Genomic DNA, 23,453 nt, shown 5'->3' with positions numbered 1-23,453 from the left:
AGGTGTTCAGAACTGGCCTAACTTTGCTCCCACTAACATCACCAGTAAGTCTTCAAAGGCAACAGAATTAGGCCAGTGCTGAATGCTTTTGAAACCCTACCCTTATTCCCAACTTTTTAGTATTCACACACACTTCAATTCCTTAAATAGAAGGGAGGGGTCCCGGGGGGAGGAATATGAAACATGGTCTTTCCTTGCTGCATATAAATACACAGGCATAACAAGACTGTGTAGATTAATTATTTACTAGAATACCATCTAAGAAAGAAAATTCCAATGAGAAAACAATACAATCAGTTCCTAAGAGAATGAAGTCCAGCATAAGATACAGTCAGAGCCTAGAACTTTTAATTTCTGCTTCAAAGCTTCATTAGTTCATTAGTCTCTCTTTAGGGCAGGGGTCACAACTAAAAGTCAGGACACCACAGTGACCTTGCCCTTCCCATATTGCTAAATGGGAAGGAGTTCTCAGCTTCCTTTTAGTCAGTTTTCAAGCTTTAGGCTAGCCTACTACAATTCACTTACTTGGGCTGAAGGGCAAAGACGATGCAAAAATTAAAGCAAGTGGCTGCCCACTACCAATACTCTAAATTGCACTGGCTCTCTATCTATTTAATTAGAAGTCCAAATACACAAGGCATTGAATAGGCTAGAACAAGGTATCTCAGAGACTATCGGGATGGGTTATGAATAAATAGACTATGATGCTCTAACAATGACAGTGCAGCTACACAGGTCCAGATTCAGACTTTTGGAAGCTGAGAGCAGAACATTCTTTGAGAGACTTTCAGGTACACTTAATTTTACCTTTAATAGCTGTCTAGTTCATAGATTACATGGTGATCATTTAGATTACATACTCATTAGATTAAATGAGTTTTAGATAAAGAAGGAACAAGGAACCCAAAGAAGTTTCATATGAGCCCTCAATTATTCTATACATTCATTCATTCACAGCACAAAAACTGTGATCTCAGTCAGCCTTCTGTTACAGCAGCGGTTCCCAACCTTCTCGAGCGTGCGGACCTTTTTCAACCTCTAAACATTTCGCAGACCACCACATGCTACTAGTTTTATTTGAAATTGTACATTTCCTTGGTGAGGATGTTATTTTCTTTTCCACTGACCCCCTATAGAAGCCTCACGGACCACCAGGGGTCTGCAGACCATAGGTTGGGAACTGCTGTGTTACAGAAACATACACTTCATATTTATCCAATGTGCAGCATATCTATAGGGACTTGAATAACAAATCTAATGCCACTCAAAAAAATGCAACCTTTATTGGAAGACAAATGTGAACTGGAGATATTATACTTCTCAGTACAGTTACAAATCTTCATAGGATAATAGGGGCCAATATTATTTGTCTTCTTGATATAGATTTGGGAAGGTTAACAGACATCATTGAATTTTCTATCTTTAATAAAAGAGAAGCCAGTGTTTTTGAGGTTCACAATAGCACCAGGATATGTACATGTACTTTTTAAAATTTAATACAAAATTCTTGAGGAAAATCCTTATTTTCGGAAGATTATAAACTGTATTTCCAAATCCTGAAAAATGAATTTACCAGAGTTTCAACAACACAAATACACTTTTCACTTTAATAAATTAGGTCTTAGAATTTCAACGTATTTGCATACTAAAACTTTTGTAGTCAATGAGGACAGCCTTTATTCCCAATTATGATCCTACAGAGCCCTCTAGTGTTCCAAAAGGGGGTATTACCATTCACGTGAAATAAATTACACTGGATCAAGACAGCTAATCTAGCCTGTTACTTAATAGAAGTAATACATCTTCCTCAGAAGAATACAGAGCTTCAGCGCTATTTAACTACCTTTAACTGATCATATGAACAATTACAATATTAGTTAACATGTTTTATAACACCACTCATTTGCCTAGTGTAGACAAACCCTTAGGAGGCTTAGGGATTCTAAGCATTTATGGTGGCAGGATATTGAAGGCTACTCCAAAGCTAATTAAATGCATAAGCATCTGATGAGAAATTTTAGTACCTAATAAGTATCTAGACACATGGGTATATTTCCTCTTAGTTAGCTGAAGACATGCTTTTTATATTATATAAAATCCAATATAAGAGGATTTATATTGACATATTGTCTTGATGGGTCCATATCTGAAAAAAAGTCAGGTGAAACCTTGAAAGCATGTTGATTTTTCACGTTATTAATTCTCAGAAAACAAACCCTCCCCAAAGTATCACCCTTATTATTATGTTTCCATGAAGCATTCCGAGTAAAAAGACTTCACCCAACTCTATATTTGTTCTGCATTGTATCATCATTCTCATCATGCTTCACAACAGGATAGTGTGACCAAAACATGGTGGCACTTGCTCCAGCACTGTGGTAAAGACAGCATATGTTTAGTCCCTCCTATCACAGAGCAGGATGACCAATCAAACTGGGACCACTACCTTCCACAGAACGGTATGCAATCGCCACTCATTCTTTCTCCCTTCACAGTCTCTTCCTCCTAAGACAACTCTCCCTATGCTGATGAAGGTCAGGAATTTAAGCCTTGCTTCAGAAAATTTCTGCAGTCAGCCTAATAGGTTGTAGGAAAGGACTGTATATTCAGAGGAAGATGGAGAAATGAATTCACCCTGCTTTATTACTACCTTGATGAGCATGAGGTTCTTTACAATGGGACAACTTAATACTCCCAATTCTTTTTGCTCTGATGTTAAGATTTCATAAAAGACAGGAGGCCAGTAGTGGACAAAAGAAATCTTAGGAAACAAGGCTATTGCACAAGAACACTAAGACATTCCTGACCCTCAGGCCCATAAGAGTAGAGAAATTAGTCTTTTCAAGAAAGACTCTACCAAAACTAACAGCTGAGAGCCTGAAATTAGAAGAAGCTAGACATTACTACTCTTGAGAAATTCAGCTCTAGCAGTTCTGCCATGGACTTTATAGTATATTGTCATATGAGACAGTAACAGTGTGTGGGATGTATCAGACAGGAATTCCTCACCAGCAAATTAAAACCCTCTATATCCCCTATAAAAGTCAAACTTAAAGGCAGCGACAAAGAACCCAAGGATAGATGCATTCATGTCAGGAATAGTCAGATTGATTATATGTTCCATTAAAAGGACAGTATCTCTGAAGAGGCTCTATGGAAAGAAAGATGGAAATGACTCAAATGCCATTTGAGTACTCTAGAGCATCCTTTCAAGCTTACTCCTCAATGTCAGTGGTTGAATGCAATGTAAGCAAGTGATTTGAATGGCTGCAGAAGCAGAGAAACAACAGTTAAAATTAGCCAAGATTCTCCTTTTTTAGAGTTCTGCTATATTCCCGGCCATCAATGACAATCAGAAGAACTTCACAAGCCATGGTTGTGTACATCTCAGCTAGAATCTAAGGTTAAACTATCAGCACACGCCTTTAAAAAGGAATCTGCAGTCTGGAGATCAACATGACACTGAGCCTTCTTCAGTACGAGTTGACTCTATTTTTCTCATTCTAACAGACAGTCCAGGTCCTAGAAGCCAGTGTAATAGGGTATGTTTACACTGCAGAGTGAAGTCGACTTATGTAAAATCGACTTTCACCTGCCGATTTGTAGAATTTGCTGGAGCATGTCCACACCATGCTCCTTGCACTGGGCTCATGCATCCACACTCGCCACGCTTGTGTCAACATTCAAAGCAGTGCACTGTGGGTTGCTATCCCACAGTACAACTAGCTACAGTGGCTGTTGGGATGAGTTTCATCATCCCATGATGCAACGCTCCTTCCCCCTCCCTCCTTCCCCCAAACAAACAGGAAACTGGTTTTCACGCTGTTTGTTTATGCCACGCGCTCGCCATTGCTGCAGAGACATGAAGCCAGTTCAACTATGCACTATTATGGTGAGTGTCACAAAGACATCATGGCTTATTCTTGAGTATTTTCAAAGGAGAGCGAGAACCCGAAGCACAGAAAACAGTGATGTCACCGAGGCTGCCCTGCTACAAGACATCGAGAGTAACAATTCATGATTGCTGCAGGCCATAACGCATCATCTGCAGTCTGTGGAGCGCCGGTTCTGGTCCCAGGAAACAAGCACAGGCTGGTGGGACCGCATCGTTATGCAGCTGTGGGATGATGACCAGTGGCAGCAGAACTTTCGTATGCGAAAGGCCACTTTCCTTGGACTTTGCATGGAGCTGTCCCCCTCTCTGAACCGCGTAAATACTCACCTGAGACAAGCTCTGACGGTGGAGAAGCAAGTGGCCATCACTCTGTGGAAGCTGGCAACCCCCGACTGTTACCGCTTGGTTGGGAACCAGTTCGGAGTCGGTAAATCTACAGTGGGAGCTGCCATGATTCAAGTGTGCAGAGCCATCAATAGACTTCTGCTACTAAGGGTAGTGACTTTGGGAAACATGCAGGACATAGTGGATGGGTTTGCTGCAATGGGGTTCCCAAACTGCAGGGGGGCCACTTATGGCAAGCACATCCCTATCTTAGCGCCTGATCACCTAGCAACCGAGTACATAAACCGCAAGTGGTTCTTTTCAATAATACTGCAGGCCCTTGTGGATCACAGGGGTCATTTTACTGACATCTATGTGGGGTGGTCTGGAATGGTGCATGATGTACGCATATTTAGGAACTTGGGGCTGTTCTCTAACATGCAAGTGGGCACTTTCTTCCCAGACTGAAAAATTAACATCGGTGATGTGGAAATGCCAATAGTGATCCTGAGGGATCCTGTGTATACCCCTTGCTCCCTTGGCTAATGAAGCCATACACCAGGCACCTTGACAGCAACAAGAAGCGTTTTAGCAACAGGCTAAGCACTTGCAGAATGGTGGTGGAATGTGCGTTTGGGCATTTAAAGGCCAGATGGAGATGTCTCCTTACTAGCCTGGACATGAGTGAAAAGAACATCCCATCAGTTATATCTGCATGCTGTGTTCTTCATAATGTGTGTGAAGCAAAGGGGGAAAGGTTCTCCACCAGGGTTGGGCTGTGGAGGCAGAAAGACTGGCCGCCAATTTTGAGCAGCCAGATGTCAGCAATATGCTCAGAGCTAAGCTCGGAGTGTTTCGCCTTCGGGAAGCACTGAAAACCAGATTTTGCAATGAGACGCAGTAATGATTTCTGTTTCTGTATGTTTTGTGCCTTTGCTTATCATCCCCCCACCATCGATATCTGTACACTCCAAAGCCCTCCCAAAACAAGCTATGAATTAATAAAGAGACATGTATTGAAATGATGCAAACTTTTATTTATGAACATTCAAGTCAGTGGGGGTGGGGGGTGAGTTTTCATTCAGTGTCAAGGGGTAGCGTGGTTGCTTGTAGGACAGCTGTCAGCGTGGTCGCTGCTGCTTTCTGCTTGCCTCCATGGGGTAGAGTGCACCACGTACTGCAGCCTGGCCATTCTCCTCCGAGACCGCTTGGGGGTGGGGAAGGGCAGCAAAGCCAAGGTGGAGGAGCATTCTGGAGAAGCTGCAGCAGGACTCTGTCCAGCTACCGCTCCTCCTGAAGCTCCACAAGCTGCCTGAGTATGTTTGCTTGATCGCGCATGATTCGCAGCATCTCCTGCTGGGTACTGCGATCATGCTCCTGCATCGCTCTTCGATTCTCCCTATCCATGTCCATGTTCTGGGACAAGGTCAGCCGCCATGCTCAGAGCTCTGTCTCAGCGGCCGCGGAGGCGTTCATGAGCTTGCCAAACATGTTGTCCCACGATTTTTTTTTCCTCTTTCTGATCTGCAATAGTCTTTCTGCAGCAGTTCTAGAGGAGGTGCCAAGGCCAAGGTATCTACAGAAGGAAAAGAAATACACAATGTTGCCATTGTTAGCAGACCCAGGAAAATGAAGCAACTGCAACAATGTATAAAATACTTCCCTTAGTGTGCACAAGGCTAAGCCAGCCCCGCATTCCATTCCGGACATCTCAGAAGGGTCAGCTCACTGTGCCGTTACAGAGATGGTAAGCCAGGGGCACGTTACTCTGCTATAGAGAGGATTAATGATCTCTAAAAAGCTCATTTTAAATGCCCTTTATGAGAGGGGGTTCCGGGCGCCACGGTTTAATTAGGATGTCCGTTTTGTCACGAGGTGGCCACAGTGGATCTGAGGACAGCGCGGGCGGGTTAATAGTCTCGTCAGATACCGTGGCAAAATTATTTAAGTGACTCAGTAAGACGATACAAAGGGGAATAGAGAGGTACAGGGTATCGGCTGTATAGCTCGGGTACTTTAAACATGCGCCGTCTTCCCTAGGTGACCATGAGTGATATCAGTCTCCTGAGGGTAACGCATGAGGAAAGCATACCGCTGCACATAAATAATCTGTTCCAGGAGTAACCCCCCAGTAAAGTCTGCTAAACCCCTGAAATCCCCTCCCCTCCCCATTTAAAAGGGCATAACTGCTAAGAAGAAAAAAAAAAAAAACACCTCACCAGATGTGCCTTTCCCAGGATCATAATTGCTGTCCTGTGTGCTGCTGGACTGCTCTGGGGTCAGTAATAGGTCCTGACTGTCTGGGAGAACAGACACCCGCTCTCCTGCATTCTGCTCTCCTCATCCTCATCCTCCTCCTCGTCCACGGAGTCCTCATTATCCCTGGACTGAGATCCAGCGGAGGTATCAATGCTGCATGGCGGCACCATGGTGGGGTCACCGCCAAGAATTGCACGCAGCTCCTCGTAGAAGCGGCATGTTTTGGGCAAGGAGCCAGAATGGCTGTAAGCGTCTCTGGCTGTTTGATATGCCTGACATAGCTCCTTGATCTTCACAAGGCACTGCTGCGCATTCCTGTTGTGCCCCTTCTCCAACATGCCCTGCGAAATCTTCCCATAAATGTTCAAATTTCTTTTGCTGACTCTGAGCTGAGCCATAATGGACTCCTCACCCCACAGACCGATGAGATCTAAGACCTCTGGTCGACTCCATGCTGGAACGCGTTTGGGCCTTGCAGTAGCCGTGACGAGTTCAGCTACAAAGCTCTCTCCATGCTGGCTGCACAGGAAATGAAAATTCAAATTTTCCTGGGGCATGAGGGGAGGGGCCGTTTCCGGTTTGCATGGCCACGTAACAGCAGACCACAAATGTCCAGAGCGGTCACAACAAGGCATTATGGGACACCTCCCGGAGGCCATTAACATCAAATTACGTTACACTCTGTCTACATTGAAGCAAAATCGACCCATGAAATTCGATTTACACGCTATGGCACTTGCGGAGGTGGTTTTATTACGTTGACTTTTGCCGTGCTTTAAGTCGACGGAACTATCATGCCAGTGTAGATGCAGGCTTTAGGAGATCGATGTAAGTGACATTACGTCGACCTCCGTCACCAGTGTAGACTAGGCCATAGTTTCAAGAGCCACACAAACATCAGATCCCTAGTTCTGCCACAGAAGTAGAAAAATAGGCAAAAACATGACCAATCCACAAGCAAAGTGAGTTGAGAGAGGTGGATGTGCGATTCACGTTTTCATGCCCTACCAATCTCAACTGCTAGATGACTGAGAGGAAACAAAGATTATCAGGAAGCCAGACAAAATGCATATCTGTCCAACAGTCTGACAGTGTTTAACACTGTCACTTGAGGTTAGTAGTCAGTGTAGGATTAATTGTAGGCCTCTTATGTGGTGGGTCTAATCGCAGAGTAGTTCTCCACTTTTCATCTTTTATGACTAAATTAGAAAGTTATCGTTGAGCAGTCTTTGCTGCCATATACAGGGCTATTACTAAAATTAACTAGTTTAGGTTCAGAAAGAAATTTTCTATTTTTGGAAGCCAGGCAAAACACAGATAACAAAGGAAAAGTAGTGCTGTTCTCTGGAACAGCTAGCAACAATCACACTATTTACTGTTGAGCAGTGGTGGGTCCCAGAAGAAAAAAGCTAAGACCAGACTGATTATGCCCACAAGCTATTTCATGTTTATAATTTAAAAGCCCAATATTTTTTTGTAATTTGGGGAGTAACAAGAGTCCTTTGTGATTTTAATGGATTAATTTTTCCAATTAATTTTAGTTTTAGTTTTATCTAGATATTTTGATTTGTATGCGTACATATACAGCCCTTAGGCACTTTAACAATTAATAAAACCACAAACCACCATTCAAAAAACAGCAGCAGATTTCTCTACACAAAAACAGCTAGTTAACAAAAAAAGAAGTAATCACTAGAACAAGTGTGACAAGTCAAAAAATGGTCTGGAAAGGGCTACAGTTTGATTTAAAGATAGACATTCAGGAACTCTAATAAAGCTAGATTCTTTTTCACAGGAAGAGGAGCTAGTTCCAGAGTTCCACTGACAAGTGCATGTGCTGAGTGAATGGGACACTTTTGGACTGGTTAGTATAGTAACAGATACTGGGAAGGGGAAAATAGGGACTTTAACCGATTTCAGCAAGTGGCTTTGAGATAACTTGTTTATCTTTAAAAAAAAAAAAAAAAATGTGGTCTAATGTTTCAAGCAAAGATCTATCATTTGGTGGCAAAAACAATGCTTATACATTTAAATATTTGACAACAACAAAAGAGCCTCTCAAAAGCATATGTATAGTAGAACCTCAGAGTTACGAACACCTCGGGAATGGGGGTTCTTCATAACTCTGAAATGTTCGTAACTCTGAAGAAAATGTTATGGTTGTTTTTTTCAAAAGTTTACAGCTGAACATTGACTTACTACAGCTTTGAAACTTTAATATGCAGAAGAAAAATGCTGCTTTCCCGTTATTTTTTTAGTAGTTTACTTTTAACACAGTACTGTACTGTATTTGGTTGGGGTTTTTTTGTCTCTGCTGCTGCCTGACTGCATAATTCTGGTTCGAAACAAGGTGTATGGTTGACAGGTCAGTTTGTAACATTGGTGTTTGTAACTCTAAGGTTCTACTGCAGTTAGAAACATACTTACCAAGGCAATCATAAAGACCCTGACTTATCCAAGCTAGTATAGCAAGAGTGATAAGGTCTCCAAAACTCGCGGCAATAGGTGTGGCAACATTGTCTGGATTTATGCCAGTCTTCTTTGATCCAACAATAACTCCAACCATTATTATCCCTAGATCAAAGGTAAGAAGAAAGCATGTCAATCTTACCCACATTATAATCCCACAGGAAAACTATGGAAATCAAATCAAAACCAGAGCTCCTGACAAATACATGCCTGTGCCTTTGTCCTAAGATCATGCTTCCTCCCACTTGACTCAACAAAATTAATTTTATTTCTTCCATTTTTTAAAACGAGTTATTTAATTAGGTATAGCGCAAGCACCAAGATATCCACCAAAGATGAGCTCTGTGCAGCAATCCATTTTCATTATGTTTAGAACCAACAAATGGTAAAAACTGCAAAACCAAACTAAGATCTTGTGTCACCATACAGTCCTGCAAAATATGAAATTAGGATAGCTATCTACAGTACAGTCTAGCTGAATTTGCATTCATTAATGCAGACCCACTAACAGTTCAAGATTTCATCACTCAATAAAAAGGCATAAAAATGCAATATGATCAGAGGGCACAAATTTTTTCATGATGTCCTGCCAGAAACTTGGCCACAAGTCATTAAACTGTGTAATTTTTTTTTTAATTTCACTACTAGATGCACAGTCAATCAAAACAACATTTTACAGAGGTCAATGGTAAACAGCAACACTGAACTTCCTTTTAAGAGAAATTTCCCTATAGTATTGAAATGGCTGCAAGAATGTTATTCACCGTGTTACATTAGCCATATTATTTGGAACTGAAAAGAATTTTCCCTCCCATCATCCAGTTGACCTAAGGGAGAAGAGAAGGTCTTAAGATAATTCAAATGTGTTTATTCTATTATTCTTAACTTATTTAAGAATTTTTTAGAATTTAAATATTTTTAGAATTAATTTCTTCTCCACCTTCACCTTATTTGTATACATTATTTATTGAGATTAGGAGCTTACTCTCAGCCCTGTTTAAGGTGCAGTGCCTAATTGTGTCACCCCAGGAGAAACTCTCAAAAGAAATTGTGATTTAAATACCCCTTTGAGTCACAGTACTTCCTGAGCTCTTGTAGGAGTTGGAGGTTTAGGAAGGAATATGCTATGTCAGCTCTCTATCAGACACAGAAAACTTCCCACTCATGTCCGCCAGTACATAGACGGGGGCATGCACAGCCATAAGTCTGTTCCCCATCCCTACTCCTGCTGCCACCCTGCTTCTATGATTGGTCTCCATGACTGTATATTCACTAGAAAAAGAAATGTGTTCTTAACTTGAGGTAAAATCTTAGTGAAGACAAGGCAGTTTGCATATTTTCACATGAGTAAGCAAGTCCAGTTAAAGACTATGAGGAAGCCTAGTGTTTGAAAATGACAAACTATCTTGTCTTCACCAGGAGTTTGCTTTAAGTTAAGAGCATGCTTTTTTTCCTAGTGAAAACAAGGACAATATGAATCAGCCCTGCACAGCTTCACAGGGCATAAAGCTCCCTCCAACACCTTCTTACTCCCCTATTTGGCCACAGAGGTGGAGTCTTCTTCTTTAGTATGGCTTAAAACCAGCAATGTTAAATGTCCAGCAATGTTAAATTGGTTGGCAATCCAAATGATTGCCTCTGGTGAAGCTGAGTGGACAGCAGAGATACCACCAGGACAGCAGCAGAGATACCACCAGGATATTATTATCTGAAGAGATGTTCCATTGTTTGAAGTCTGTTTCCACAGTCACAAATAGGATTGTGTCTCAGTACCCATTCATGAAGGAGGTAGGCCCATCTGCTATATGATATGCAGATGCGGTTCAAAGTGGTTTCTTTGGTTGGGTCCTGGACAAAATGTCAGAACATCTCAGAAGAAGATTATTGTTGGATGCATGGATAATTTTATTGGCTTTTGGGATAACCTGTTTCTCCATACAGTATCAAAGGTGACATGTAAGTCTTAAAAATCTGCCCCAGTCTTGAGATTTTGCTGGAAGCCCACTTCAGTGTGTGTTAAGGCTAATATTTGGTCGCTCAGTCACAAATAAGCACTGACAATGTATATTGTACAGTGGTAAATTCAAAAATAAAGACATAACCCATCTTAAGAGTTCTAAAGCCAACCCTTTTTGTTCTGAGATAATCTTGACTGGAGTGACATGTGATTGATAACATAGGACCACTAGGATTTGGTTTTTACAATGTTTCTTTTGCTGTGGACACATTTAGCACTACACTTTTTCAAACTTGAACTTAAACATGGTTTCACTAAGAGATTCAATAAAATAAAATAATTCTATCACTAGATGGGTGATAGAAGACTACTCAACAGATATGGTGTAAGGTTTCTTTTAAAAACTCCTTCAAAGGATATGATAATCTATGGGTAAGTATAATGAAGAAGTGAGCCAGAATTGTAGTCATAATTCAAAACAAGTTGAGCAATGATAAATAGAGGAAGCAAATTTCAACACTGCTGTTTCCCCAAAAATTAAACATCTTGGAAAAGAGATATCCAGGAAAATTAATGCCTACTTTCTTTTTGTGATCCTATTTCATTACTGTGATTCTAATTTTTAGCATGAAGAGTGCAAAGGGCATCCTACTGCTATCTGTCTGCTTCAGACAGATTGTACTTTACTGGGATTTATATCTTAAGTAACATTGCGACACATATGCATAGCCCATATTTACTGAAGAAAAAGTCACTGTAGAAAGTTAAAAATATATTTTTACCCTGTAGAAGAGATGCTATGAAGGCAGTTGCTACACTGCTAGAACACAAAAGGATTGAATGATCAAGGTGGTATTTGCCCTCTGGAATCCAGCCCAGTGTGACTGCCGCCACTGCTGCTAGAAAACCAACTACTGTCGCCTGGACCTAGCAGAGCAAAACAAGAGTTCATTAATATTGAAAAAATTCACCCACTTAAAATAATTGCTAGACATAAACAAATTGCCACCAATCTCTGTCTCTCGTGTCTCATGCTTGGAAGGATTCAGAGGAAGTACACTCAGCCACTATGGAAAGGGAGCATTTGTATAGCTCAATTGTGATTTCCCTGGATCATCAAGAAGTAGAATTTATGGAGTCTGAAGAAAGAACTGTTCACTCTTCTTCAATAAGAAAGGCTTTAACAATGATTTAAAGTCTCAAATATGATGAAGGTAAAAACAGAAAAATGACTGGGGGATTCTCAGGAACCTAAAAAAACATACACAAACAGCTATGTCTGAAGGAGAATGGGAGACTACATCGGAGTCAAAACATGGGTATTTTATACACGTTCTTAGCACTGTATATATTTAACTATAATGTATAAATATGAAACAGTTATTCAAAATGTATTTAAGCAGCTGTTTTGAATTTAAATGCAGTCATTTACTCAAATGTCACAGTCACTTTAATACTGTTTATTATCTAACAGCTACTTCACAGTTATTTAAATATTGTAACCTGTGAAAGTACAGTATTGAAAGCATTTGAGAGGTCAAGATTAAATGGACTTTGCTGGCGATGGAACTATTCTTTAATCATCCCTAGAAATAATCTCTTTCAAAAAAAGAGTTGAGATATATTTGACAAGGCAGGTTGGGAAAATTTACACTGATGTTATCTGTAGTATACCTCTTATTGATAAAACCACTCTATTCTTCTGCAAATCTGTATTGCTATAGAAATTGACTATGTACTACGATGAGAAAATAGAAATTAAAGTGAAGTAAATTAAATCTGAACTGATAGAATGTTGTGGTGTTTGTATGCTGTGACTATTTTTCTATTGTTAGCGTGAAAATTTGTGCTGAGTACTTGAAGTAAGTCTGTTCTTGAGAGAGTCTGCCAAAATGAATAAATTGTACTTACCTGTTTTAAGGCCAAATTGCCAATTATTAGGTTCCACTTCTCAATGGGAGAATCCATTTTCCCAACATTTACCTTTCAAAATGAAAAAAGTGAATTTTAGACATTGGGATTTCTATTTATGGTACCATTTCTTAACTTTAAGATTTAGCAGTAACGGTCACTGATAAGTCAATTGTCATACTAGAAAACAGTTGCCGCAGTACCCATTCCTTAGATGAATACAAAGTCAATAACATGCCTGCATAATTTCACTGAACACATCTGGTAATAAGATATTGATAGGACATGAACAGTATTTGATGGAAAAGATTTTCAAGAGGATTAATGCTTAATTTCAGCTATTTTAAAATAATTAAAAATTAACTATATTTTATAATGATGTGGCTGCTGTTCTGTTAAAATAGCATCTACAAGGACTATCCTAAACTGATGAGGTTTGATGAACATTTTAGCCAATTGCATAATGAATGTTATTTAATTTCCATGAACATGCCCAAATACACCAGCTATTAGATGTTGGCAGAAATAAGAACTGTGTCAATGTTTAATGTTTAAGGACAAAGTCAGTCTAAATACTCCCAAGAAGTTACACTCTAGGGGCCTCATCCTGTATACATTTATGCACACATCTTCCCTTCAACAGAACTACTTACATGAGTTCAAATGTGTGTGCGAGTGTTTACAAAATCAGGTCAAATAACCGAGAGCAGAATCTGGCCCTACAGCTCTGGATTTATACCAATGAAATTACACTGCTGTAAATGATTTTGCAATCCAGTTCTCTGAGGCTGGAACTGAGAATATCCAATATATTTCAAATGAAATTAAAAAACAAAAACAAAAAAACACACAAAAACACACAACAACAAATACCCTCAAACAAGGTCTTCCACAAGGTATTTCGTATTTCTTTAATATTTACTCTTTTGATGACAGCAAAACTAAAACAAAATGTGAAGACTTGTACAATCACTGAACACTGTCTGAGGACATTTTAAAAGTCTTTTGAGTATATTGGCCAAAGCTCATGTTTTCTAACCAAACATACTTTGTTGCTTAAAGTTTTCTGAAGTTCATTAATTTATATGTTGATTTTTTTTTTAGTTGATTCCTACTTCTGTTTCTTTTCTATTTTGTTCCTGCTGCTTGTAGTTTAGGAGGAGTGTAGCAGATCAGAGGGAACACCCAGCTAAACTCACTGAAAGTTAATTATAAGGTACTTTATCACAATCTATGATATAAAGTAAATATTTGAGTGTTCAAAGGACACAATAAACTTCATAAATAATTCCACAGGGAAGTAGAGCTCTCAATTATTTCTTATTGTCATTCTTAATAATTATATCCGCTAAATCAGCTGTATAGTGGGTTATGGGTAAAATATGAGGTGTTCCTTCCTTCCTTTGTAGGAGGAGTCCTTAAAAGACATCCAGGGTTCTGGGATTGGACATTAAAATCCCATAACAATTGTAATAAATATAGGTGTTTGTCGTACAATCTTTTGTTCTGATACAGAAACCTAATTATATTTAGTCCAGGTCTACACTTTACAGGTACGGTTGTACCAGTACACTATGCTGGGAAAGCGTTCTTAGTGTGGGAACAGTGTATGCTAGCAAAAGGGCACATTTACTGGTATAGCTTATTTCACTAGGGAGGGGAGAGGGAGGAGAGTGGTTTAATGGAATAAGCTACACTGGCAAAACCCTAGGGGCTACTGCCAAAATAGCTATGTCAGTCACAAATTACACTTCATCCACACTCCTGACTGACACAGCTATGCCGGCAAAAGTTCTTAGTGTAGACATGTCCTTAGACTTTACATGGTTTCCAACTGACTGAAGCCTCCCCATATTTCAAACAGTTTTAATCACTCACGCCCTGAAAGATTTGAAGAATTTGGGAAAATCTAGCTGTCATTCAGTTCCATTCAGTATCTTAATCGAACCCATCAATATTGCAAAATAATACCCTCTTCTCTAGAGGAGTGAATAGATGCAAAAGGTTACATGTATCTTATCTGCTTTATCATAGTGCCCATCTTCACAGTGCCCATCTTCAAAAAAGGGAAGGAAGAGGATCCAGGGAACTACAAACCAGTCAGCCTCACCTCAGTCCCTGGAACCAAGGTCAAGGATCCCAGTAGAGCACAGAGCATGCATGATCATATCTGGAACTCTACTCAATCTACTGTGAGCAGTGTCTCATTTTGGTGACTCACATAGGCAGAGATTATTTTGTGGATGAAGTCTGGAGGAGTATCACCATTTTTTCCCCTTGCTAATTCAACCCTTGCTATGGGGACTTCCTGCAACAGGAAAATAAACCAAGCCCGGTTCTATTCCAGAAAATTAATTTTGTCTTTTTATATTACAAAACATGTGAGAAGAGGAGGAAAAAAAGATTACTTACTGCAGTTGATAGTCTAGATGCCAAGGTCATTTCTAAATTGCCTTTGAGACCAAGTAGTGCAGGAACCAAGATAAAAACTTCAGTCACATTTCTGAACACTTCCCAATGCTATTTAAAATGCAGATAAAGAAAAAACAACAACTTAGTTTTAAAAAAACAACACTGTTTTAAGGGCGATGTAGTATTCTGATCTCAACAAATTTCGGAACCCTAAGGGTAATATTTACAAAAGTACCTAAGTCTCATTTTCAAAAGTGACAGGCACCAAGGAACCTAAGTCTCATTGAAAGTCAACGGTCATTTGGAAATTTTTCCTAGGTCAGTACTTGGGATAAGAGATCTCTACTAAAAATTTAGGATAAATATTGGCAGTTCAGGTCATGAAACCCTTCTGAATGAGTACAAAACGAACTTTCTTTTATGGTGTTTGGGGTACTCTGCTGCTGTCTTTTGGGTGAGACAAAACTGGATTCCTTGCTACATCTTGTCATTAAAGCATGCATTACAATTATACTAGGAGTAGGGGTATAAAAACTTACCTTGACCAAATAGCAATTTAGTTTATTACATTTTGCCTCCCTACAATTCCCTGGCAAATTCAATTCTACATAGTATTTTTCTTTACTTCCTGTCCTAATCCACTTAAGCCATTCAAGATCTTTTAATGAAAGGCACTGAAGTATTAATAAATAAATAAATAAATAAATAAATAATGATGAAACAAAAAGTCAACGTCTGTCTTTATCAGTTCTGAGCTGCCTTCACATAGTCAGGGAAAGGTAAAGCTGATCTTCCGGTGAAGTGTATCTAGTGATTACAGATGGGGATTGGGAGACTACATTCTATTCCTGGCTATGCCACTGACATATTGTATAATGTTGGGAAAGTCACTTAACTCGACCGAAAAATATCAATCTCCCTTAAAGAGCATTGTGAGGCTTGATGAATTAATGTTTGTAAAGATTTTTGAGATCATCAAATTAAAGATTCTACAGGAAATGCAAAATAAAATAAACTGAGGTCATTTAACAATTTAGGTAACTTTACTCATGAGTGTTAAGATTTGCAAATATACCCAAAGGAGATGCTAATGAATGTGTCCTACTCAAACATTTTAATATTTATAGTTCTCACTGACTTCAACAGGGGATCCACATTCATGTCTGAAGTCATCCTGCGGTTCTAGAAGTAAATCTTTTATCTGAATACGCTTTTCACCATCGTGTTGCCATCATATATGCTGACACAATGCTAACGGAATAATACACTATTATGATTAAATAGGTGACCCAGGAAGTGTGAAAAGGTATGTACTGTTATCACAAAGGCAGAGAGGTACAATTTCTTCCCTGAATTTTTAGGGCAAAATATCTTTTTGTGGGTATAAGAGGAAGGGCCATATAAATTTCACCCTAAGTATTCTCGCCACAAGAGCAGCAAATATGCAATGAAGCCCGGAAAACTAAGACAGTCAGTATTAATAAAAAAAGCCATTTAATCAGAAAGGGAGTTGAACAAATAACATTCTTTATACAGATTCATTTCTTGGCAAAACAGAGCTAGTTAGAGCCTGAGAGAAAAAACTCAAATAGCCTTTTTATACATCTTACTTATAAAAACCACATTAAGTTCCTAAATTGATACAGTTGGCATTGATGCTTTGTTTTCTCGTTTTTAAAAAAGATAAAGGCTGAACTGAAGTAGTTAGAACATTCTGTCTGTCCTGCTTCATTGTTCTTTGAGTTTATTTTATATTCTTTTTACATAGATCTTGAGGGGTTTTTTAATAGTATGTCATTTCCATCTGCACTGTATATAATCAGAATTAGTTTTCTAACATTTCAATGACACTGCTGGTGAGTCAAAGTTACCATTAGAAACTAATAGCTTGGCATAGAAGTTACTACAATCATGGTTTAAAAGGATATTATCAACCTGAAATCTAGTCAATTTTTTGTAATGAGTTAAAACTAGTATCAGGTACACCTGTCCTTGAGTATCATTGTCAATTTTACAATCATATGGGTGGGGTTTTTTTTTTTTTTTTTTTTTTTTTTTAAGATTCTCTCCCCAGTTACTGTATGAAAGACCAGCACAAAGCAAGAGAAATTGTTGACATAACTAGAAAGTGCTGTCAAATGCACCAAGTACACAACTGAAAAAAATTATCCTCTAATCTCTTTCAATTATAGTAATCTTAGGTATGGCTTATAACACGAGGTATAATATTCAGACAGAAGTATAGTTTTTCAGTTGATGACAACTTCTTACGTCACTTAGATCTCAGTCTGACAAAGACTCGAGTCATGTGCATAATTTTATGCAAATTAATGTTCTTGGACCACGTCTGCACAAGGAAGTTGCACCAGTTTAACTAAAACTAGTTTTTAAATATTTAAACCAGTTCATATACTTATTTGAACTAAATCAACATAAACCAGTTGTAAATGGTCTGTGTGTGTCCATGCAGGCCTTTGTATCAATTTAACTAAATGCATTTAAAAAAGTTATTTTAATTAAACTGGAGATACTTTTATGTTTGGACAAGGCTAACACTACATATGTGCATGAAGTTATGTACGTGCTTTAATCTTTGCAGATCAGGAGTTTAATCTTAAAGTAAGCTTTGTACGAATTTGAGTTTAAAGAAAATGTAATAGTTTTTTTTCTGGTTTAAATTTTGCTTTGAAAATGTGTTCTCTGTCAAATTTTAAGTACTTAAAAAACACTGCTTGACTGAATTTAAACTACATATTGTAGTAATACACTACAAGACCACAGTATAAGGAAGCAACAATATTTGCATACCAGTTTTGGTTCCCTTTTACTGGTTTTCAAGACAGTCCTTTTCTTTAGTGTAATTGCTTCCTGATTGAACTTTTGAGTCCCAGCTTTATTTGCTCTCATTTTTGAGATCTTGAACGACAGAGACTATCACCTTTTGTTTGTCATTATGTGCACTTTATGACTTGTCAAATAATATTTAGTTTCGAATATAAATAAACCTCTCTATTTTTCCCTTGCAGGTAAGGAATTCAGTTCATTCATATCTGTTAAAACAGATTTCTGTGAATTCTAAGTGCGGCTGGGGTGGGAGGGAGAAGGGAAAGTGGTTAAGTTTTTATTTACACAGAATTTCCAAAACTCCACCAACTATGCAAAATAGCAACTGGACAGAAAAAAACAAAGTAACCCTCAAAGATGGAAGAGAAGGCAAGAAATTGAGCTAATCCAGTTGGATTTTCTTGGGTTTTAGCTTCCACTGAATTTTTCTGAACATTACAGTACAAAGAAACATTGCATAAACAGTCAGCTGTAAATCACAGAACTATAACTCCACTGAAGTGCTTCTGGTGACATCTTCAACTCAAGTGCAAATCTAGGGTCCAGTCTCATGACCTTCATCTATTTCAGTAACTGTCAATTACAAGAATACTTCAAATTAGGATCATGAAGCTATATGGAAATTCAGCTTTCAAAAGTGAGAGACAGTCTATTTTCTCAGTCTGAACATTCTCCATGAATTGAGGCTCTTTCCTCAAACCAGTGGGCTCTAGCTTTGGGGGATCCTGACATACTTCCATCACAAGGCAGAGTGCTAGAAGTGTGATTTTGGTCCCTGTCTATATTATTAAAGTTAGTGTGTAGTTCTGATAGATGCACACAATAACAGATTCATTACACAAGAACCATACTCTCACCTCCACATACTGTAAATACTCTAAAGAGCCCTGTATCATAGAATCATAGAATATTAGAGTTGGAAGGGACCTCAGGAGGTCATCTAGTCCAACCCACTGCTCAAAGCAGGACTAACCTCATCTAAATCATCCCAGCCAGGGCTTTGTCAAGCCACAGCTTAAAAACTTCTAAAGATGGAGATTCCACCACCTCCCTAGGTAACCCATTCCAGTGCTTTACCACCCTCCTAGTGAAAAACTTTCTCCTAATATCCAACTTAGAACTTGAGACCGTTGCTCCTTGTTCTGTCATCTACTACCTTTGAGAACAGCCTAGCTCCATCCTCCCTGGAACCCCCTTTCAGATAGTTAAAGGCTGCTATCAAATCCCCCCTCATTCTTCTCTTTTGCAGACTAAACAAGCCTAGTTCCCTCAGCCTCTCCTCATAAGTCTTGTGCTTTAGCCCCCTAATCATTTTTGTTGCCCTTTGCTGGACTCTCTCCAACTTGTCCACATCCTTTTTGTAGTGGGGACCCAAAACTGTACACAATACTCCAAATGCAGCCTTACCAATGCTGAATAGAGGGGAATAATCACTTCCCTCGACCTGCTGGCAATGCTCCTACTAATGCAGCCCAATATGCTATTAGCTTTCTTGACAACCAGGGCACACTGCTGACTCATATCCAGCTTCTTATCCACTATAACACCCAGGTCCTTTTCTGCTGCTAGGAACTGCTGCCTAGCCCGTCGGTCCCCAATCTGTAGCTGTGCATGGGATTCTTCCGTCCTAAGTGCAGGACTCTGCACTTGTCCTTGTTGAACCTCATCAGATTTCTTTTGGCCCAATCCTCCAATTTGTCTAAGTCCCTCTGTATCCTATCCCTACCACTCCCCCTAGCTTATTGTCATCTGCAAACTTGCTAAGGGTGCAATCTATCCCATCCTCCAGATCATTAATGAAGATGTTGAACAAAACCGAACAAAAACATGTAATTCCATATGTACCTTTACAGATTGTATGAAATGAAGCAAGGTTTTTAATACTCTCCTCTAGGTATCATATACATCCTCACAGACCATATTCCACATAAATTTGCACAGGATATCAGATACATCAATGTGGGTCATACAAGAAAGCTAGCTAAAGTGAGAAATTTCCCTCAACTTTTCTACCATGCATACATGCAGAGCCAATGGAACATTGAGCATTCATATATTAAATGAGAATTTCCACTCAGCTACATAGGCATACATGCATCAGTACCAACATAATTTTGAACCAATCCCCATGTGGACAATCAGGGTCCAGACACCATAAGGGAAGAACAGGAGGTCTGAACCCCAAAGAATAAGCAATTGAATCAACTGGTTGTATACAATGTCATTGTATATACAAATATGTTTAGTAAGATCTTTTATGAAAGCTGTTGATGTTCTGAATTTGGTGATTATGAGATATGTATATACACTGTGCTTATGAATTTATGTATATAAAAAACTCTGCTCATAACCTGTGCTGCAACATTCAACTCACCCTGGCTTCCACCCTGCCATAGAGGGGATCCAGCATTCACAGACAACCTCAGCCTTCAAAACTGTCCCTCCCTTCTGGATGAAGATTTCTGTATAAAGCCTCCTTTAAAAGGGCTTTTTTTCTTTTTTTTCCCTCTCCTTCCTCTCTTCTGGCATGGTGACTCATGGTTATTTAAGGTGGAAAAATTCTAGCCAGCATGTCTTAATGTGTTCCCACTTCCCCTAATGGCCCATCATTTCTCCTTTCCTGGGTTGTACAATGTTATGTGCTTAGCGCTAGTTTCATCTGGCTAGGGAGGCAGCCTCTCCTTGCCTGGTTAACCAGGGCCCTGTTGTGAGGTGGAGCTGAATGCTGCAGCACAAATTATGAGCACAATTTTCTATATACATAAATTCATACACAGGGTGTATACATATCTCAGAATGACCAGTGTGTATAATGACTACCGAGTTCAAATTCAAAACATCACAAGCTATCATAAAAGACATTGCTTGACATATTTGTACACACAATGTTGTGTGCAACCAGTTGATTCAATTGCTTATTTGAGGTTCAGACCTCCTGTTCTCCCTTTCGGGGTGTCTGGACCCTGATTGTCACAAGATGCATTAAGTAATTTTTAAAACTTTTTTGATTCAGCCAATGTCTGTGTTTATACAGTGCCTAGACTAGACTAGAGCTCCACGGTGCTACTGCAATACAAATAAATAAAAATAATAAAAAAATAGGTTGTCACCAAACAGCTGTGACATAGTGAGCACACCCCAGGCAAATTTCAAGTTTCCATTACCTCCTATTGAAAAATAGGAGCTGTTAAATGTTTGCAAGAGTGTATTACTCTCTTGCTACCTAAAATTGGCTGAATGTCAGTGACAGTACAAAATAAAGCAGTATGTACTGCCACACTTGAATGCATTGGGAAAACTTTAGATTATCTAAAAAACATGTAAAGTGAATACCAACCTGCACGATATCCAAAACCATACCAGCAGAAACAGTTCCAAATCCTGCTAACAAAAATGGTACAAGTATCTGTAATGCCATAATACTACTGGATTCCTTTGGCTGCTTTCTGCTCCCTTCTACAATGATGTCTTCATCACCATCACTAGACAGGTTGTCATCCTGCAATATGGCATCTGTTTCTGAAGTCTCCATTCCATCACAGTAATTATAATTGGCAAAGTCATCATACTTTGGGCTACAGCTAGCTGGACTGTGTCCACTACTACCATGAAAAGTTGGTTCTGAGAAGTGATGGTAATCCATGTGTTGATCCGATCGAACATTAAAATTGTGCCCTGTGTGTTGTAATCCATCTTGCCAGACACCATTCATTTTTTTGTGTCTCTCTTCCTGCTTTTTGTGGTAAACAGTTGGAACCATATTCAACAGCAGGTTCAGAAACTTGTCAGACTGAATTGTATTTAGATTTGTAGTCCAATTTATAAAACTTTCTCCATCATAAACGTTACCATTTGTTTTCGTAGTGGTAGATCTTCCTTTACAGTTAGTCATAGTGTTACAAAAATATTACTGGGAAGATCACTCTGTTCTTTAAACTTCAATGAAAAGGTGAAGTAACAACAACCACACAATCATTGATTTTAAAATCAAATACATCAAAATGTTCACTTTGTTACACAGAAAATGTTCTCTTCATGGATCTTAGATCTTGAGCAATTCCACAACTGAGTTTGGATCTGGAAAAAAAAAATATTTCAGTAGCCTGACTGTGTGTATACATCTATTATAATTATTCCAACAAATAGAAAAGACATATCATAGCCTACATTCTCATGTAACTACTGTATCATCTAGGGCAGTATGTTATGAAATGAAGGAATTTGAATACAACTTGGTCCTTCATAAGCTGAGAAGGAAGAGGTTAGGAACACTATAAGGACAAACCTCTAAATTCTTGGATTGCATTGACCTGTTACTATACTGGTGCCTGGTTAAGTTGGGTAGGAAGCAGTCCTGCTGAAGGTTTGTGTCATCAGATGAAGATATGTCAGTATACTGGTAGAAAGATGAGCAGAGACATACCTGCTACATGGCTCATGCTATACCTTGCACAAGAATAAACATTCGGAAGGAGTGGGGTAATAAGAGTAATACACCTTTAATACAAGCTACACTTGTAAATCTGGCTACACTTTAGACACTACCATGCATGACAAGGTTTAAAAAAGTTACTTGTTTTTTAACAAGCTCTCTGGAATTATTTACTCAAGTTTTATGATTAGGAGAAAGGTAACAAATTTTGTATTCTCCCAAACATTTGCTCTTGTTCTCAGAGTTGCCTTCACAGATCCACACTATAGGAAGGAAACATGCACCTAGATATGCACCTAGATATAGATCCACTCTCACCCCAATAGTCAAGAGGCTCCAGAGAAAAGAAGGGAGCAGAAGAGAGACACAGAAAGCTTTTTCTCCCTGTAGGCAGAATAAGGGTTAAAAATTTATCAGACCTACTATTCAGAGGCCAATATGAAAGATTACTTCTAACTTCTGTTCTAATCACCCCACTCCTCCTCTAACTCTATCCTCTGAACCAGGGGTATTCAATAGGTGGCTGCGGATCAAATCAAGATTGTGAGACGCTTTTGAATAGACCCTGAAATCTTTTTATTTACTTGTTATTATCATTATTGTTATTATTTCCTCTGGAGTCTGGATCTTGATCAAGAAATTTGGACCTTGACAAAAAAGAATTGACTATGCCTGCCCTAAACCCCTTCACTCACTCATTTTCTCTCTCTCACCATTCACTCTCTCTTCTTCTCACTCACACTCGCCCTCACTTCCACAGACAGAGACACCAAGAGAAAACATGGGAACAAGCTATACTGGTTTAAGTACCTTTAAAATGGTTTGACTGATCCACACCAGGGCTAAGAGGAGCAGTACCATTTTAACTATACCAGTATAGTTGAAGTTGTACAACTTTTGTGTTTAGACAACAACACAGAGAGACAGAGACCAAATGGAGTGCTGGATGT

The 23,453-nt window shown here is 39.1% G+C and overlaps 1 protein-coding gene across 2 annotated transcripts in view; it reads right to left on the bottom strand.

The window, feature by feature from the left end:
• Window positions 1–22,074, bottom strand: part of SLC41A2 (solute carrier family 41 member 2) — a 57,730-nt gene extending 35,656 nt beyond the window's left edge. For both annotated transcript variants that reach the window (XM_067536161.1, XM_067536162.1), the window contains exons 1-5: window positions 21,409–22,074; window positions 15,228–15,335; window positions 12,816–12,887; window positions 11,687–11,831; window positions 8,906–9,052 (exon numbers count right to left, since the gene is read on the bottom strand). In XM_067536161.1, the coding sequence (XP_067392262.1) occupies window positions 8,906–9,052; window positions 11,687–11,831; window positions 12,816–12,887; window positions 15,228–15,335; window positions 21,409–21,963 (1,027 nt within the window). In that variant the 5' untranslated portion in view covers window positions 21,964–22,074. The remainder of the gene's footprint in view (window positions 1–8,905; window positions 9,053–11,686; window positions 11,832–12,815; window positions 12,888–15,227; window positions 15,336–21,408) is intronic.
• Between the last annotated feature and the right edge of the window lie 1,379 nt (window positions 22,075–23,453).

The sequence above is a fragment of the Emydura macquarii genome, unplaced genomic scaffold (assembly GCF_026122565.2).
Source record: "Emydura macquarii macquarii isolate MOO-44397 ecotype Brisbane River unplaced genomic scaffold, CSIRO-AGI_Emac_v2 contig_3530, whole genome shotgun sequence".
Lineage (NCBI taxonomy): Eukaryota > Metazoa > Chordata > Testudines > Chelidae > Emydura > Emydura macquarii.
The sequence above is the reverse complement of the archived record's forward strand: the minus strand, read 5'-3'. Positions and strand labels throughout refer to the sequence as shown.